At 30.2% G+C, this 15,698-nt stretch overlaps 1 protein-coding gene and 1 pseudogene across 1 annotated transcript; one reads left to right on the top strand and one right to left on the bottom strand.

Moving 5' to 3' along the window:
• Nucleotides 1-338: 338 nt before the first annotated feature.
• Nucleotides 339-3,077, bottom strand: LOC130805363 (NAC domain-containing protein 6-like). Its single transcript, XM_057670132.1, has 3 exons — nt 2,837-3,077; nt 1,644-1,912; nt 339-1,048 (listed from the first exon to the last, which is right to left on the bottom strand). Exons 1-3 carry the CDS (start codon nt 3,003-3,005, stop codon nt 599-601), a joined length of 888 nt encoding a protein of 295 aa, XP_057526115.1. The 5' UTR covers nt 3,006-3,077; the 3' UTR covers nt 339-598.
• Nucleotides 3,078-8,705: 5,628 nt separating this feature from the next.
• On the top strand, nt 8,706-13,479 carry LOC130805362 (uncharacterized; annotated as a pseudogene).
• Nucleotides 13,480-15,698: the final 2,219 nt, after the last annotated feature.

Here is a 15,698-nt window from a genome sequence, read left to right as displayed (position 1 = left end):
GATTAAGACATTAATCAGTTTCAGTACGATTATACATTTTCAGTTCTTACTCTTCAAGAAGCCAGAGACACCATACAAATTCTGTTATTCTGTAAGGCAGAAGGAATAAAAGGTTGGATGATTGTTACAAAGAAGATTTTGTTATTTCAGTTATTGGTCTCACATGTCAATTTGTATTTCCAAACAACTAAGTTTATAATTTCTAATAACGTATAATACAATACCATATGTCAAAAGTCTTAATTACAATTATATAAAATCGGTTTCATAAACGAAAAAAAATTATAAGAATGACACAAACATTACGAATCCAACTTATATTTATAACTAAAAACACATAACTAAAACATAATTTTCTTATTACCAAATTCTTTGTTTGTGAGAACTCTATCCTAGGCTTCTAGGTACCAACAAACCACCATCTCATCCCCCAAAAACTTTCAAAACCTTATTGAAATAAAAATGAAGGGAGGACTATGGCAAAAAAAAAAAAACAAACCAAAGAACTCACTTATAATAGCTAATTGTTACTTCTATTCATTCACATCAAGTTCAAAATAAGCCAAAAAGAACAATTTATTCACATCTAGTCTAGTATCTAGAATATTTGAGAAATTAAACTTGGGCTAGATAAATTCAACAAATTTTCTAACCATGGACTAGTACAAGATAATGAGAACAATGGGTCTTGGCCCCATTCCATACCCGTACTCATGCCCGACTTAGGAACTTGAAGTTGTAAGCTCTCTTTTCCGAAAGGTGTTTGTATAGTATTGGAAGCAATTGTTTGAGGCATAGTATTGAAATTAGTGGGTTCCACATAATTTTCTTCTTTCTTCAAAGTGGGAAATATCATATTATTTGTAGAAATTGGTGGAAAAAAAGCTTGTAATTGAGAATTATCAATAAAAGACTGAGTCTCATTTGATGATGATAGAGGAGACGTAGGATAAGATGCATTTGTTGACTTCTCTTCTTCCTTGGCTGCTCTTAGCTCTAATTCTTTTAATGATGTTGCCTTTCTGTATATCTTGCACAATACAATGTCCTGCGCATTACAATGACATTTTATATTATTGTTACCGTTAATTTTCTCAAATTTTATTGGATAAAAACTAATTCGATAAAAACTATTTTCACTAGGTTTGTTTTCTAAATTTGATCATTTTTAATTGAGTTTCATGTCGATATATAAGTTAGACCATGTTTACTTTATCTGATTTACTGATTTTTACTGATTAAAATTAGTTTTAACTAATCAAATTTGATTGAAACTCATTATAACTGATTTTAACTAATTATAATTGAAAATGTGATTTTGATTGATTGTAACTGGTTTTTATTAATTGAAACTTATTTTAACTGATTCTTACTATTGAAACTGATATTTTCTAATTGACACTGATTTTTAATTGTAAATTGTAATTGAGTTGCATTGATTAAAATAAATTTTTAATGATTGCATTTGATTTTTGCTGATTGAAAATGATTTTTAATTTTTAGTGATTACTTATGTGGTGAATTATGAATTAATTAAACAGGGCATTAGTAATTTTTTTTTTTGTTATATTCAAAATTTGAATAAATATTTTAAAATTTAGAATTAAAAGCTTTATTAAAATATGCAATGGATTAAATGTTACCTTTTGTATAGTATAATTATCAGGAAGGCGATATTCATTCATAATCCAATCAGTCTTGGTACCTCTTGGAGCTCTACCTTGGTAGAATACAAGAGTCTTCCTTAACCCGATAACCCGTTTAGGCTCCGACAAGCTTACAATTTTTCGATCCGAACCCGTGGCCTTCCAAAACCCATGTTCAGTGGTTCTGTTAGGTCTTCCTCCATTGCTCTGCTTTCTGTCTCTCGGAACAAAGAAATACCATTCTCTTTCTCCTATTTTCGCCAGCCCTGTTTTTTCAATAATATCACATTTTATTAAACCTTCAAAAACAAAAGAAAAAACATAATTTTACTACAAATAATTAGCTATGCTATTCTAGTATAAATATTATAGGTATTTTATATAATTTCTAATCAATCACATAACTAAAAAAGACAAAAAAATAATATTAAAATAAACAAAACAAAAATAAAATTAAAATCACAAAACTCTCAATCTATCACATTCTACCACATAAGAGTGATTTGTTAACTTCACAAATTACCGTTATTTACTAAAACTTCCTCCTTATAAAAATGAATGATTTGTACTAATTGACTCCATCCAAATTTTTTTAATTAATTAGCGTAATTAAATAAAATCTCACTTGATTATCTTTGAATTTATAGACTAAGAATCAAGTATATTAAGAGTCAAATATGAACAATATCTAAAAACAAATGAGATATTAACTCAGAATTGAGTGAGTATTATATAACTTAATTAAGTTTATTATTTGAGCTTAAAATTGGTTCAACATTTATAAATGATTTATACACTCTTAATTTATAATTTAAATTCGATAATATTTGAGCACTTACATTTTCATTCATATTAGATTGACATATGCACATTTAAAATTACAATTACAAGGTAAACATTTAAAGAAATTGGTTTTATATATATATATATATATATATATATATATATATATATATATATATATATATATATATATATATATATATATATATATATATATATATATATATATATATATATATATATATATATATATATATATATATATATATATATATATATATATATATATATATATATATATATATATATATCACAATGAGACAGTCTCATACAAACATAAAATTTTATAATGCATAAGTTAAAAAAAATAGAGTATATAGGGAAAAAATAAAATGCATTGGACAAACCTGGTAAATCCGAAGGATCAAAACGATAAATATTAAGATATCCAATAATATCATGATGCATTTTTCTGCCATTAACCATGTTTTTAAGGTAAAAATCTAGTAATTCTTCTTCGGTAGGATGAAATCTAAACCCTGGTAACTCAAAGTTTGGTGATGAAGTATTATCCATGGCTTTCTATTTTTATTTTTATTTTCTCTCTCTTTTTTTTTTTTTTTTAACAAATCTTAGGTTGTGCGATTTATGAAGAAATGTTGAAGTGTATATATAAAGAAAATGAAAATGTTATAAAATCTAGGAAGGAGTAGTGGAGTGGACTCTTGGGTCAATTAAAAATGGAGGACCCACACGGAGTAGACTGACCCACTTTAAAAACAAAACAAATGTTTGTGAATATTTAGCAGCAGTCTCAGTCTGCTATCAAACATGTTTTTCAATCGGTGAAGTCTTGATGCTTGACTCTTTTTTTTTGTTTAGACTTTCCTGTCAAATGCTACTCTTATTTTCTTATCTAGATAATTCATTTTTATTGTTCCATTTTTATTTTTAGATTTACTTTTAGGTGGTTTTATCATTTTTTAATATTAAAAATACCCAATTTGCATATGGATCTATTATTTTAGTTGGTTTCCTTATTTTCTTAACATTAAAAATACTTAATATTACACATGAATTTACTTTTTTAAATGGTCCCCTTATTTTCTTTAAATTTATAAACTATATGGGACAAAATTGAATTAGAGGGAGTACTTTTTTTCTATTTATTATTAATGTCTTATTTAATTTTTTATATGTTTTTTATAAATTATTTTTATTTTTTATTTTTTAATTTGTATGTTAAAATATATTAAAGTTCGAATAATATTCTTTTACTTGTTTGATATACGACAAAAAAAATTGCATATACCCACACTTATTTACTCATGCTTATTAAGTGTGGGAAAATGCATACCTAGATAAATATACGAAATTTGGTTATAAATTACCCTCACTATAAGCGTGGCGATAAATATAATTACCCACGCTTATAAGCGTGGGTATTAGCCTAATTAAAATAAAATAAACTTAAATGTTTACTGATTTAGGTGTGAGAAAAAATTAGACATGGTAAAACGCTTCATCTCCCTCGCTTATCTTCCCCTGTTAACCTCATATACCCAATTCTGCCCTAAAGTTGCCGTTTCACACCCTCTCTACTAAATTCTTCATCATTTTTCACTTAGCTATTCATAATCTCCCAAATCTTTCAATTCCAGGTAATTTTTCTTAAGATTATTATTTTCATTTTTTTTAATTTTCGTTTTATTTGAATATTTGAGTGAATAGTATTGTTTTTGATTTTTGTTTTCATCATTATTTTCGTTTTCTTTGAATAGTATTGTAATTGTGTTTTGAGTAAATACTATTGTTTTTGATTTTAATTGTAAGTTTTCTTTGAATAATATCTTCTATCTTCTGTTTTCTTAGAACATTTGAGTGAATAGCTAGTATTGTTTTTTGATTTTGATTTTCATCATTATTTTCATTTTCTTTGAATATTTGAGTGGATAATATTGTAATTGTGTATTTGAGTGAATAGTATTGTTTTTGATTTTGACTGTAAGTTTTCGTTCAATAATATCTTTCCCAGCTAATTGTTTTAGTATCTTCATTGCTTAGTTTTTATGTTTTCGCGACTCCAATGGAGTATCTTGTCTTAAGAGGCCAACTAAACAAAACCACCAAAAAGATTGATGTGGGTATTTCGCAAATACCAGTGTCTAATGTTTTGTCCCGCCTAATTATAGTGGGTATTCGCTTGATCGAGAAGGTTCAATTTTGCGAATTAGGTCTTAGTATCTAATAGAAGGTTCAATTTTGTCCCGCCTATTAAAATCTGTAATACATGTGGAATTGCTTTGAGTGCTTTACACATAGCAAGCCCTTTTCTGCTTTTCATTATTGCCCCTTTTCGGAATAGGTTTAGTTTTGTGGTTGCACAACTACTTGTTTGGACACAATTTCTTAATTTTGCATTTGTTACTGCTTGCTTCAATACATGCTAATCCCTTTTTTGCTTTGTATAGTTGTTCAATTTGCTTAGGTCAGATAGTGTGGGTGCCTGTGTACACCCTTTTTGTTATTTAGAAATTTCTTTGTGTTTAGTTCTCTTTATACTTGCTATAAATGTTGTGATTTTAATGATCATGTACATGATGCTCTTTGTGTCTCATTTATCACAAGAAGCATAGCAGATGAGCCAATTCCAACGGCTGTTCATCATGTTTGTCTTGGTGGTCTGTTTTATGCTATTGGGAATTTGAGATGAAAGTTTATCGATTTTTTTTTGTATATTTTCTTTTTATTTAGGTCGTGAGAGAAATAGGCAGAAGGATAAAAGTTTATGCCGTGGAGAAATATCTTAATGCAGTAGTTACTCTTCATGTAAGTATCATCATAATATTCTCGTCATAATATTAAACTGATATTAGACTTTGATTTTGAATACTGGAGAAGGGTTACCCTTGGTTTTGATAGATCTCATCATGCTTCCTTAGCTTAGTGGATAGTATTATGCACACATTAATTTATGATATAGTGACATTTTCATTCTTTTTTCGCATAATATTTTCTGAATTTGATGTCTTATTTAGACTTTTGTGTGAAAGTTTGCATCATTTTGATGTTTACATTGAATTTTACGCGCATTTTAAGTTTTTGATCATTTTGGCTTCAAGGTTACGCAAGTTGCTATATATGCATGTCGAAGCATTTTCGTTGTGCTGCTGATCTGCATTGATCAGTGCTAGCTCATGATCTGAACCTTTTTGACTGTGTTGATCAGCTTTGTAATGGAATATTGGGCTCCAAAGAGGCAATATAAAAGACAAATTAGACTTAGATCTTTATTAATCATCATAGATTGACTTAGATTAATCCTAATTAAAAGATGATATATAATATTTCATATCTCAAATACTTAAAAATCACTAAATTTGTTTTATTGAAATCTAAAGCCGATTTGCTGCGTTGATCTGCTGCTGTACTACGTTGTTGACTGTGATGTTGTTTTATACTAAGTTGCTTACTTACTAGTTACTAATTAGTTAGTGCTTGTGGTATTATAAGTTCTAAGTTGCTTAGTTGATACTGGTTGTTCTAAGTTACTTAGTTAATACTATTTGCTTAGTTTAATACTAATTGTTCTAAGTTGCTTCGTTAATACTATTTGCTTAGTTAAATGTAGTTATTTTGTTTGCATTGATGATTCTTTAATCGTTATTTTATAATTTTAGGCAATGAATAAGAGAAAAAAAAGCTAAATTATAAATGTTAGATAAGTTGTTGTGCGTCAAATTACAAAGTATTGTTGTAGGTATATATATACTTTGTAATGAAACTAAAAAATTAAATTATTACTTTTTGTTTTGGTGGCCATCAAGGAATGAATACGACAATCACAAGTATCAAATTCAAGCATCCAAAAGCATCGTTTAATATTGGTTTTTAGTTTTGTATTGTAATATTTTAACAATCATATATTTTATTTTTTTTGAATATTATCAGATTTTTTGTTTGTTATGATTGACAAAATTTGTGAACTTAATGTAGTAATCGAAGAAATATATATATATATATATATATATATATATATATATATATATATATATATATATATATATATATGTATATATATATATATGTATATATATAATATATATATATATATATATATGTATATATATATATATATATATGTATATATATATATATATATGTATATATATGTATATATATGTATATGTATATATATGTATATATATGTATATGTATGTATATGTATATATATATGTATATATATATATATGTATATATATATATATATGTATATATATATATAATATATATATATGTATATATATATATGTATATATATATATGTATATATATATATATATATATATATATATATATATATATATATATATTTATGTTTTGAAATAAAATGCATCATTTATTTTTACTCTATTTTTAGGTATGTTAATATAATAATTATTAACACTAATAATTTAAAAAGTATAAAATTAGTTATTAGCAATACTATAATAGAAAAATAATAAGAAGAAAATAGTAGTATAAAATTTCTCGCTAAAATTAGTTTCAAAGTAGTTATCATCTAAAATATCTACGCTTAAAAGTGTGAAAAAACAATTTAGGAATGTATATAATTTCCCCACGCTTATAAGCGAGGATAATGTCCCCTCTTTTATAAGTGAGGTTGAAAGTGCATTTCCCCACGCTTATCAAGCGTGGGCAAAATTTTCCCACTCTTATTTAAGTGTGGGGAATTACTTTAGCCTCACATATAAGCGTGGGCAATAACCCTTTTAAGCGTGAGAGGAAGCAACCTTTTTGTAGTGATATTTTTTTTTGATTCGTATCGATGTAAATCTTTAAATATTAATTTTTATAATTTTTAATTATGTAAAATTAGATATTTCTAAGATTGAACACACACAAACTATTGTATGAGACGGTATCACCTAGAGACACGCTTCACATATATTAAATAGCTTATCTCATATATATTATAAGAATATAAGCTTCTTATTTGAGGTTGTCTCACCGAGAGACGAGATCTCATAATAATGACTATTGAACATATATATTGACAAACTTGCAAAAATTAAATAGAACCATAATAGTGAATAAGAGATAATATAAAAAGGTCTCTCACAAGGGTCACTTTTGAATATATACATTGATAAACGTGAGAAACAAAATATAACCACAATAGTGAATAGTTATTAAGAGTTAATACGAAAATATAATTTTTTTTATGTAAAGCATAAGAAAAAATTACAATATACTCCCTCCAATTTTTTTTGATTGTCTCGTTTAGTTTTGGCACACTATTCAATGCACTAATTCAATTCTAAATATCTCTAATTGTGCATAATTAAAAATTATAAATATTTGATATTAATAAAATTTACATTGAGATAAATCAAATAAGATCCCATATGACTATATTTTGATATCTACATTAAAAATAAAATATAAATTAAGAGTGATCTATAAAGAGTGTTAAAAAACTAAATCGGACAACTAAAAAGAATTGGGAAGAGTAATAGCAAAACTTAGAGGATGAATTAAGGAGTTTGTCAAAGAAATGGCAGTGGGTTGCACCAATATGTATATTAGGTTGACTCGAACTCATATAATTAATTAAGAATAATGAGCGTTTTTTTTTTGTTTTAATCTTTTTTTAGTTACCACTCAAAAAAAATGAGCTTTTTTAGTCACATGTCTAATATTTGTCTTAGATTATTCGATCCACTCTCTCCCTTCCCTTCCCTTTCGTTGGTTGATTTTAAGAATTTTTATTTTATGAGAGAAAAATTAAAATTTAATTTTTAAAGTATTTATTGAAGAAAAAAATATATTTATGTGAAAGCTTTATTAGATTCGTCTTGTTATAAAGAATTTTAACATACAATTTTTATAATTTTTATGATGCGTACAAATTGAGATTCAAAATTTGTTTTAAATGCGTGTAAAATGTAAAATAAACAAACTAAAAAAACACGGAGGGAGTAATAGATTACTCATAAGCTTATTGATTCAAGTTTAGATTTTAAAGTTATAGACAAACTATCGCTAGGTAATTTTAATTTACGATAAATTGAAAAATAATCAAAAACAAAGTGTAAGTTGATGATACATAAAATCAATGAAATTAATGATTATGCTACCTTTTATTTTCAATTTACTAACTCAATCAGTGCACTATTAAATTTTAAGTTTTATATATATATATATATATATATATATATATATATATATATATATATATATATATATATATATATATATGTTAAGTTTGATCACAAGAAAATTCATAGCATAGAATAAAATTTTGTTTATATTCCAAAATCAATAATATGGTTTCATATATAGAGAGTGATTTAATATAGTAGAACTTTTACTGATTCAAAGAAAATTAGTCAATAAAAAAGTTTGATGGTGAACCACAAATATTTCAAGCGGTCCAAAAAACTAGATAAAATGATGCATTATTACCTCATATGTCAACTTCTTTTACCAAGTCTTAACCTTACATCGCTTTCTTCCTTTGTCTAATTTTAGTATAAAAATAATAAAAGGGGGCTTAGCCCATACATAAGCAATTGAAATTCTGCACGATGGTTCTCCAAATCAATAAATATTCTCAATATTGTGGATAATTATGAGCAATTATCAATGAAGGTGTTGAGCATATTTAATCTGTTTGACTGTACACGATCTCAAAAAATTAGAAAGTATAATAAAAATTAATTACATAGTATATGTTAAATGTTTAAAAATATAAAGTTGTTAAAATTTAAAATATTATAATTTTTAAAATTGCACGAAATCTTTAAAAAATTTATCAATTTTTACTCCACCTCTTCCGATTATCATAATAAAAAGTCTTCCATTATATATAGTTGGCCTTGTATCTTTTTTAAATTTACTAATTTTAACTATTTCATGATTATGTTCCCTTAAATTAATTATTTTATGATGAACATGCACTAAGTATCAAGGCACCAGACAAAACTGTGGTTTTGATAATTGGATTTCTTGATACCATTTGGGAGATTTGTAAATCTATTTGGGAAACGGTGCCGTGGTGTATGATATTCGCGGACGACATAATGCTGGTAACAGAAATTAGAGAGGAGGTTAGAAACAAATTGGATGAGTGAAGACAAGTTTTAAAAGGTAAAGGTTTGCGCATCAGCCGTACGAAGACTGAGTATTTCCGATGTGACTTTAGTGGGACATCATCGGTAAGTGAAACAGAGGTGTCCATCGATGATACATTAGTTAAGAGCACAACCAGGTACAAATATTTGGGATCGATCATTCAAAGGGATGGGGAGATTGACGGGGATATAAAGCATCGTATACAGACGGGTTGGCTCAAGTGGCGAGCAGCCACCACAGTGTTATGTGATAGGAAATTCCCAAGCAATTTAAAAGGAAAATTCTACAGGGCGGCAATCAGACCTGCTTTGCTATATGGGACCGAATGTTGGCATGTGAAGAAGATTTTCGAACATAAAATGGAAGTTACAGAAATGCGTATGCTGAGGTGGATGTGTGGGCACACTTTGATGGATAGAATTAGGAACCAAGTGTTTAGGGATAAACTAGGGGTAGCCCCTATATTTGGAAAAATGCAAGAGAATAGATTGAGGTGGTTTGGTCATGTGCAGAGGAAGAGTTTCGACGCCCCTGTGAGGAGGGTAGAAAGCATTATAGTAGATGGTAAGAGTAGTCGAGGTAGACAAAAGAGAACTTGAGATGAGTAAATAAGAAGAGACTTGTAGGATTTAAACCTCTCTGCGGACCTGACTAGGGATAGGAGCAGTTGGAGACGTCATATCCACGTCTTAGATTACTGATGTTCGTCCTTTAACCTCTTAGTGCCCTCAACCCCTTGCCCTTACCGTCTCCTTTCTATTTAGTAATTTGAATTCTTTTGTAGTGGTCCTTCTGTCTATAGGCCTTTAAGTTGTCTTGCTTGTGTTTTTCGTGTCTCTTTATCTTTCTTGAGTCAAGGGAACTCCTTTGGCCGTGCTCTCCTTTATGGATATGAGTTGCCGCCGTCCTTCCCTCCCCAAACCCTGGCCTTAGCTTCTAAGACCGGGATATACTGGGTAGGATGATGATGATGATTTCTTGATACCATTGTTGCTAGGTTTAGCTTTGGATTATTTTTGGTAAATAACAAAAATTATTAGGCATTGATTTCTAATCTAGTTGAAAATTGACTTTTAAGACGATATGCAAAAAAAAGGTCTTTTTTTTTGGTAGCTAAAAGAATCATATATGAATTCCAAAAGAAACCTTTTACAACCTAGGCTATAAAAGGAAAAACGCTTCCCAAAAACGAAAGGAAAGCTACAAACGAAAAAACACCAAGCAAACAAAAAAAGACCACAAAGAAACTATTACAAATAATAATGTGGTAATATAAATACATATACAAGATGATATTTGTAGTGTCTCCTTTGTGTATGGCAATAGATTTCTTGCTTGAATGAACCAGAAATTGAACAACACCGTAGAGAAGATTACTTTGCAACAGTACACGTCACTCAAAAATCTTGATATATATTGAAGGCGACTACAAGCTATCCTATTGTGATATTTCCCCCACAAAGGTACTTGGGTTATGAGAATGAAAATTCACAATGAGATACAATCAATCACTCTAACAGATTAGTACGAACCGATTGAACTAAATGATTATGCGTTTATGTAGAAATTAAAACCAGAAAAACAATAAAGGAGTTTACAACTCTCTTTTATGTTTTAAGAGATTGAGAGAAAGATGAACTTAGAATTTTATGTTCAAAGATGATCAAAGTGTAAATGATTTCCATGCACTCACTCTTATTTATAGAGTATAGTAGCAATGATTCATCCAAATCCATTTACTAATTAAATCAAGTAAAACATTAGTTCATAACAACACAACACTCCATGAAACAAAGTTTTGATGCACGAAAGGATGCACTGTTCTAAGGTGCTCAAACGAGCATGACCTAAATAACTTTCCAGAAACTTTCTGACATTAAAATTCCTACGTGCTCGAACGAGCATATTGTCGAGCAATGCTTGTTTGTTACGTTTTTGCTTAGTTTATTGTTTAAGTCTTTGAATAATGTCCTACATGCTCTAATTACTCAACAGAAACAACACAACCTACACAATAAGTCAAGCTTTACACTTATCATCAAGTCTAGAAGCAACATAAAAAAGGACCCTAGAAGCAAGTTGATCAGCAGGGGCACCCTTTTATCCAAATACTTGAAAGTTCCTTTGGAGCCATGTTTGATACATGATTTCAGTCTAAAGCATAAAAATGACAGAGGCTCTACTTTGCTTTCTCTAGCACTTTCTACTCATCCACTGCACAACATTATCAAAGGAGCTAGGCCAAGCAAACTTAAACACGATGAATATGAAAATGAATCTCTTGGATATAAGCACATTGACTAAACAAGTGCTCCTTATCTTCCTCCTTGTGCTTACAAAGCACACACATAGGATCACAAGCAAGACCCCACTAGACAAGTCTATCTTTAGTGGGGAGTCTATTCTGAAGAATTTGCCACATACAGATGATACTTTTAGGAGAGGCCTTATTATTGCATCATAAAGCCCTCCATGAAGGTTTAAAAAAAGTGGCCAATCTGTCCATAAAAGCTCTCTTAGTGTTGAACTTCCCATTTAATACATACTTATGTAGGTCATCCCAACTAGACAAAAGATCCCTACTAGAAATAATCCTACTAAGCATCCATGAAGCAGTACTAGGAACCTTAAAATGCATGATATTTACTCCCTTCGTATAGTAATCATTAACCCACTTAATCCACAGCCGGTCTTTCTTAGTCACCAAATCCCATAAAATTTTGAGCAAGAGGACCTCATTCTGTAAATGAAGATTGAAAATATTGAGGCCACCATGTATAAGCTCTAGGTAAACAAACCTGCTTCCAAGTTACTCTAGGTCTAGAACCTTTAAGATTAGTACGCCAAATGATGTTACAGACCTGCTCAACCATATCGATGATCCTTTTAGGCAAGAGAAAAACCTGAGCCCAATAGGAATGCTAAGCCCTTTAAAAGCCAACCATAGACAACTTCCTACTAGTCCAATGATGGATCCTAGCTATAATCTTATCGACAATAGGCTTACAATCATGAATGCCAAGCCTTTTAGAAGTCAGGGGGAAACCCAGATATCTAAAAGAGAGCTCACCTTTTGGAACACCAATAGACTCAAGAATATCAACCTCCTCCTCCTCTGTAACTCCAGCAAGATAGATGGCACTTTTGTTGTTGTTAATATGAAGCCCGAAAACCCTAGCAAAATCATTAATAATTTTCCTGAGCGAACTTAAAGAATGGGTATCAGGCTGAGTAAATACCAACAAATCATTAGCAAATAATAACTCCATCACCCCAGATTTCTTGCATTTAGAATGAAACTTGATGTCATGGCCCTTCACTTTATGAAGAAGTCGAGAAAAATACTCCATAGCAATAGCAAATGAGAAAGGGGACATGGGATCCTCTTGCCTGAGACCCATCCTAGCTCTAAAAGGCTTAGTAGGAGCCCCATTGATAAGAACAGAATATGAAACAGATGAGACACAAGTCATAACTCATGCAATAAACTTTTGAGGAAAACCAAGCTCCTGTAAAACACTCTCCAAGAAAGACCACTCAACAGAATCATAGGCCTTGGTTATATCCACCTTAAGCATACATTTAGGGCTGACATGAGCCCAAGAATAACCTTTGATGAGGTCAGTAGCCAACAAGACATTATCAATAATAAATCTTTCAGGAATAAATTCGGACTGAGCTTTGCCAACAATATCACCGATAACTCTCTAAAGACTACTAGTGAGAATTTTTGCAATAATCTTATAAACCACAGGGCAACAAGAAATAGCCTGAAATCCTTCACAAAAGAAGTATTAGGAGCCTTAGGGATCAAAGCTATAGCAGTAGTGTTAATAGGAGAGAAGAAAACATCATTATCAAAGAAATCAAAAACAACATCAAAGGTATCATATTTGACAATGTGCAAAAAAGAGTTTTTCAGTTTTTAATTATTTATTTATTTTTTCTCTAATAAATATGATTCAAAATAAATAAATAATTTAACTAGACATTTTCATTAATAGTTTGAATTTTTTTTAACTACCTTTACAACTAATAAAACAACCTATGATAGGCGTATAAGGCAATGTCATTAAGGTATATTTATTAATCTAGTTGGCAGGTGTCGAATCCCCTTTAAATTTTATGATATTTAATAGAAGTAATTAATTAGCCCTTCTGACTTTTTTAGTCATTTAATTATTCCCTCTCCTATATCTATCAAATGTCCTTTTTTTATGATTATATATTTGTCAATATATTAATTTAATTTTTTTAAATTCTAATCATACAATTTGATTAAAAAGACTGAAAAAATTTTCATATCATTCTCATGGAGGTCTCCTAGATAGAAGGATTTTATTGGTTGATCTTGGCTTATGTGGAAAATAAAATTAGCCAACTTATTATTTTTAGATCTTTAAAAATTAATTTAATATGTGTAATATATTATTTTTAAATATAGAATAAACTAAATTATTCTGGCTTAGATTGATCTATTTAGATAAATTATTCATTTGGATTTATTCCATAATTTTAAATTTACAATCTTTATGAACTACTCCCATAGTTTAATATTTTTTGTAAGACTAATTAACTAGAAAATTTTGTTGCATAGAATAATACAAATTAATAAGATTTAAAAATAACATGAGTTATACGTTTATTTAAATTTAACTAACATCGAAATAATGTGATTTAATCAATTTGAATATTAAAATAAGACTTTTAAAGGGTCTTTTGGGAGCAAATTAATTTTAATTGATCGCTTAATTAAAAAACATTTAAATTCTTCTTGAGTATAGAAAATGAGATAAATAGTAATTATGAGGAATTAATTGGGTGCTTTTCAAATGGCATAATTGATTATATTTATATAGTAGTAGTCTTTTATTGTAGTATTCCAAAATATTAATAATAATATTTTCAAAACCTTTCTCTCATGCAATAGAGAGAGAGTGCGATAGGGAGGGTTTTGGGTGAGCTTCTGTGACGGCGGCCAAGCCCCGGTGGGGTTGCCGGTGGGTCTGAAATTCTGGTGAGCAGGCATGGTTAAAGTTGTCCAGAGGTTTACGGCCAGGTCAGGTGCTGTTCTTCTTCAGTTCAGTTCAGGTTTACGGCTTTACGACTGAACTTCTTTAGTTCAGGTGCTGTTCTTGCTACGGGGTTACGGGTATATTCCGGCCAGGTCTTCTTCTTCCTTGGGCTTTCTATTACGGTGGTGGTTGTTTGGTCTATTGATGGGCTGGGCTAATGGTGGGCTGGGCTTATGGTGGTTGCTTCAGTTCTGTTCAGGTTTTCGGCTAATAGTGAGACCAGGTCAGGTTGCGTCTGTGATTTCACGGTGAGCTGAACGAATAGAGCTGAACGAAGGTCTGGTATGAGGGAAATTGTTAGTTTGATAGTATTTCAAGCGCTATTTCTAGATGGCGGGACCCTGGTGACAAGCTTTGTTTGGTTTTGGACCGTTTAGCTGAGGTACCCCTCCCCTGTGCTAGTGTTAAAATGGTTTATAACCTTGAGGGCTCCAATTTATACCAATGCAAACGTAAGCTTGAAGAAGGGCATTTTACAGTAGTTATTAAGGTGTTGTCTTCATCTGGAATAACACCTTTTTCCCCGAACACTCTTAACACTCTTGATTCTAAGCACCCTTTTGCGCCACCTCCAGTTCTACCCTCTATCCCTTGCTATGAGGAAGCCCTGTGTGTAACCAAAGAAGAGGTGCTGAGTAGTGTTCATAGCTTCCCTAAAGTAACCTCGTGTGGTAGGGATGGGCTCAGAGCTCAACACCTTATGGACATGCTAGGTGGTGTTGCGACCGCCATTGCTGATAATTTGCTGTGCTCTATCACCAAGCTATTCAACATGTTCCTTGATGGGAAATGTCCTTGCGTGCTTGGTAGTTACATAGCTAGTGCTCCTCTAACCCCTTTGGTTAAGCCAGGAGGTGGTATTCGTCCTATTGCTGTTGGCACGGTGTGGCGTAGGCTTGTGTCTAAGATTGCTACTTCTGTTGTTGGAAAAACTTTAAATACATATTTTGAAGCGTTTCAGTTTGGGGTAGGAACACAAGAGGTAGTGAAGCCATCCTTCATTCTGTTAATAAGCTCGTCGAATGCGAAGGTGATGTAGTTGGTCTCTCTATGCTTT

The sequence above is a fragment of the Amaranthus tricolor genome, chromosome 2 (assembly GCF_026212465.1).
Source record: "Amaranthus tricolor cultivar Red isolate AtriRed21 chromosome 2, ASM2621246v1, whole genome shotgun sequence".
NCBI lineage: Eukaryota > Viridiplantae > Streptophyta > Magnoliopsida > Caryophyllales > Amaranthaceae > Amaranthus > Amaranthus tricolor.
Note: the sequence above shows the minus strand (reverse complement) of the source record. Positions and strands in the feature narration are given on the sequence as shown.

What these genes read in the sequence shown, in the direction of transcription:
- LOC130805363 (XM_057670132.1), bottom strand. Translation starts at nt 3,005, where the DNA reads ATGGATAATACTTCATCACCAAACTTTGAGTTACCAGGGTTTAGATTT. An exon ending in TGATCCTTCGGATTTACCAG is followed by an intron (nt 1,913 to 2,836) that starts GTTTGTCCAATG and finishes TTGAAAAAACAG; the next exon opens with GGCTGGCGAAAATAGGAGAA. An exon ending in ATAATTATACTATACAAAAG is followed by an intron (nt 1,049 to 1,643) that starts GTAACATTTAAT and finishes TGTAATGCGCAG; the next exon opens with GACATTGTATTGTGCAAGAT.